Raw genomic sequence first — 3,628 nt, 5'->3', positions numbered from 1 at the left:
ATCGAGGGCCAAGTGCGTGAAAGAGGCGATTGGATTGCTCGTCAAAGCAACGGTTGATGAAACAATGTTTGGGATGCAAAATGGAGCAAGTTTCGTGTTGGAGACGAAGGCCGAAGAGTATTGGATCAACGTGTTTAAAGACGGTTGATGAAACAATGTTTGGGATGCAAAATGGAGCAAGTTTCGTGTTGGGGACGAAGGCCGAAGAGTATTGGATCAACGTGTTTAAAGCTGAAGAAAACGGAGCAGGAGCATTAAACCATGCGGCCGCACAGGTCTAAAGTCCTGTGCATAGTTATGACCAGACCGGCCGGTTCAGTCCGGAAACCGCTGAATCGGACCCAGGTCCGGTCCGAGCTCATTGATTTTAAAAGGGGACAGGTAACCCGTCTTCAGCCCGGTTGGACCGTTGGTTTTTAAACAAACCCGTGCACCAATTTCTCGTGAGCCGGCCGGTTAAATAATTACAAGGACTGCCTTCAATAAACTCTCCCCAATCCCGTTTCTACCCCAATTCTTAGAAATTAGGGATTCTTCACGCTTGCGAAATCAATCAACTCGGTTGCCGTCTCCATTTTCTTGCAATTCGACCTCTCCCAAAAATCCAAATAGCGAAGTTTGAGTTTTAAGAGATGGAACTCGAAGAGCAGGTCAGTCTATTTGATTTTTTTCTACAAAACTCGACCAAAATTGATTTTATAGTTAAGCTAAATTTTTGAATCCCCCGTATATGTGTTCTTCTGTTAATTTTTTTTTGTTCAAATAAATTACAATAAGAAATTATTGTCTTGTTTATTTCGTTGGTTGTGGTGATGGGAAATAGGCTTTTCGTTTCTATGGTTAATTCCAAAATTGTTACTGGGTTTAGTTTGAGCTTGCATGAATTTATTTTGCTGCCGGTTGTGTTTCATGACAAGTTAATTCCAAAGTTTTCACTGGGTTTAGTTTGGGCTTGCATGAATTTATTATGCTTCTGGTTGAGTTTTCATGATAACAGAGTTCCAATTTTCATGAATATTGAATAATGAAGTGGTGGACTTCTGACATCTATATTAGTGTCAAAGATAAATCAAATTTACATGAGAATTTTTGTTAGAGAATACGAAAATAAAAATTGAAATGTGAGGTCTAACAATCTACCAGAGTTAGATTCATTTCCATTTTTCTCTTGCCTTTTTCTTTCGGTGAAGCTGGAGTTCATGATTATGCTGTTACGTACTGTGATGTAATAACTTTTATGTTAATTGTTGTGATGTTTTAAATTGAGGCGAGGTCCCTGTGAGAATGAGTTCCTATAATTCTATTTCATTATGAACAGTAAGTAGGTGTATTGCTGGTTGTAGTTTGAGCTTTCATTAATTTATTATGCTTCTTGTTGAGTTACATGACATGACATTTATCCAATTGTTGCATTATTTCTTAGATGTATTGTCGAGTTATTTGGAGATCAAATTAGAAAAAAACAAACCTTTAACTTGAAATTAATAGTCTTTTCTGATTTTGGTCTAATAATTCATTAATACATATACATAGAAAAGTCCTAGATGTATTGATGTCTGTTGAGATTGACGTCGTATGTCAAGTCTTATGAAATTGCCTCAACTTCATGTACATTTCCTTGATGTTAATAAGAAATTGCTTGAGCTGCCTATGTTCATTAATTTTTCAATGGTGAACAAGCATGATGTATAGTTTTTTTTTCCTTTGTATAGTTCACTGGTGACAATAGTACACCGCATAGTTCATCTCCACTAAAGAATCGTGCTAGAGAAAAAACAGATATTGCATGGGGTCATTGTAAAGAGATATTAGAAGCTAGTAATAATGGAAATAAAAACAAAAAAAAACTCGTTTGCTTGTATTGTGGAAAGACTTTTGCTGGAGGTGGTATCAATCGAGTCAAACAACACTTAGCAGGAATGAAAGGTGACGTTGATTCATGTCGTAAAGTACCTCCGGATGTTAGATTCAAAATGAAAGAAAACTTGGACGTCTTTGCTGCAAAGAAGCGTAAAACTCAAGAAATTCTTGATGAGTGTAACCCACATAGTTCTTACTATCGGGAAAAAGAAGAGCAAATGTATAGAGATTTGGGTGGTGATGATGATGTTCAAGAAATCATCCCTCCTAATTCTAAAGGAAAGGGTATAGTTGTTGGGAAAAATGAAAGAAAGGAAAGGGAAATTAAACACTTAAAGCAACAAAATGGAATTGGTTCTTACTTCATGCCAAGAACAGGTCCTGGTAACCAACCAACTATCAAAAGCGTTCTTCAGAGCAAAGAAGCCATAGAAAAGTGTGATCTTACTCTATCGAAGTGGATGATTGATTCATGTATTCCTTTCAATGCTGTACATTCTGTGTATTATCAACAAAGTATAGATGCCATAGCAAGCATGGGCCCTGGCTATAAAGGTCCAAACTTTCACAGTCTTCGAGGTTATTTGTTGGCTAAAAATGTCAAGGAGGTACAGAATTACGTTGAAAGCTATCGTTCAACATGGAAGGCTACAGGTTGTACAATTATGGCAGACGGTTGGACAGATCAATGTAGAAGAACTCTCATCAATTTTTTAGTTTATTGTCCAAAAGGAACAATATTCTTAAAATCCGTAGATGCTTCAAATGAATCAAAATCTGCTAACATGTTGTACAAATTATTTCGAGATGTTGTGTTATTTGTAGGTTCGGAATATGTGGTCCATATGGTGACAGACAACGCTGCAAATTATGTTGCCGCTGGTAGGTTATTGGAACAAGAGTTTCAAACATTATTTTGGTCCCCATGTGCTGCTCATTGCATTAATCTAATGTTTCATGATATTGGTAAGTTTGATGAAGTTAGTAATATCGTATCTCAGGCATCAAAAATCACAAAATACATATACAATCATTGCTACCCATTGCATTTGATGAGAAAGTTTACTGGAGGAAAAGAAATACTTCGACCTGCTCCTACTCGTTTTGCCACCAATTTTATTGCTTTACAAAGCATTTTGATCCAAAAGGATCCATTAAGAGCAATGGTAACATCTAGAGAGTGGACATTATCAGCATATGCAAAAGAAAGTAAAGGAAAAAGATTCGTTGATGATGTACTTGATCCAGTATTTTGGAAAGAGTGTGCTACTATTGTGCAACTTACTGAGCCCCTTGTTCGTGTTCTACGCATTGTTGATAGTGATGAAAAGCCTTCAATGGGATACTTGTATGAAGCTATTCATGTGGCAAAAAGTGAGATGGAACGCAGATTTCAAAGAAGGAAAAATAGAATTGCTCCTTATTTACAAATTATTCAGAACCGATGGGATAGTCAATTGCGTAAGAATCTTCATGCTGCTGGATATTGGTTAAATCCTTCTTTTCAATATGATAATCTTGATATGGAAAATCATAAACAAACTATTTCGGGACTTTTAGATGTAATTGAGAGATACGCTTACGATCAACCCGATTTAAGAAGTAAATTGACGGGTGAAATGAGACTATTTAGGCAAGCACAAGGTGATTTTGGACGTTTATCTGCTGTAGCTGATCGCCATAAAATGGCTCCTGGTAAAATTTTATCCTCATATTATGTACTTTGTTATATTATATAACTCAAATTTTTAGTTTATATAACGTACAT

General features: G+C 36.3%; 1 protein-coding gene across 1 annotated transcript in view; it reads left to right on the top strand.

The window, feature by feature from the left end:
• Nucleotides 1-261: 261 nt before the first annotated feature.
• The window catches only part of LOC111390332, a 4,024-nt gene continuing 657 nt past the window's right edge, over nucleotides 262-3,628 (top strand). Inside the window, exons 1-2 of the mRNA XM_023015351.1 lie at nucleotides 262-381; nucleotides 1,713-3,555. Of these exons, the coding sequence (XP_022871119.1) occupies nucleotides 262-381; nucleotides 1,713-3,555 (1,963 nt within the window). The remainder of the gene's footprint in view (nucleotides 382-1,712; nucleotides 3,556-3,628) is intronic.

Source organism: Olea europaea, unplaced genomic scaffold, assembly GCF_002742605.1.
Source record: "Olea europaea var. sylvestris unplaced genomic scaffold, O_europaea_v1 scaffold671, whole genome shotgun sequence".
In the NCBI taxonomy this organism is placed as follows: Eukaryota; Viridiplantae; Streptophyta; class Magnoliopsida; order Lamiales; family Oleaceae; genus Olea; species Olea europaea.
This window is presented reverse-complemented; position numbering and strand designations above follow the sequence as displayed.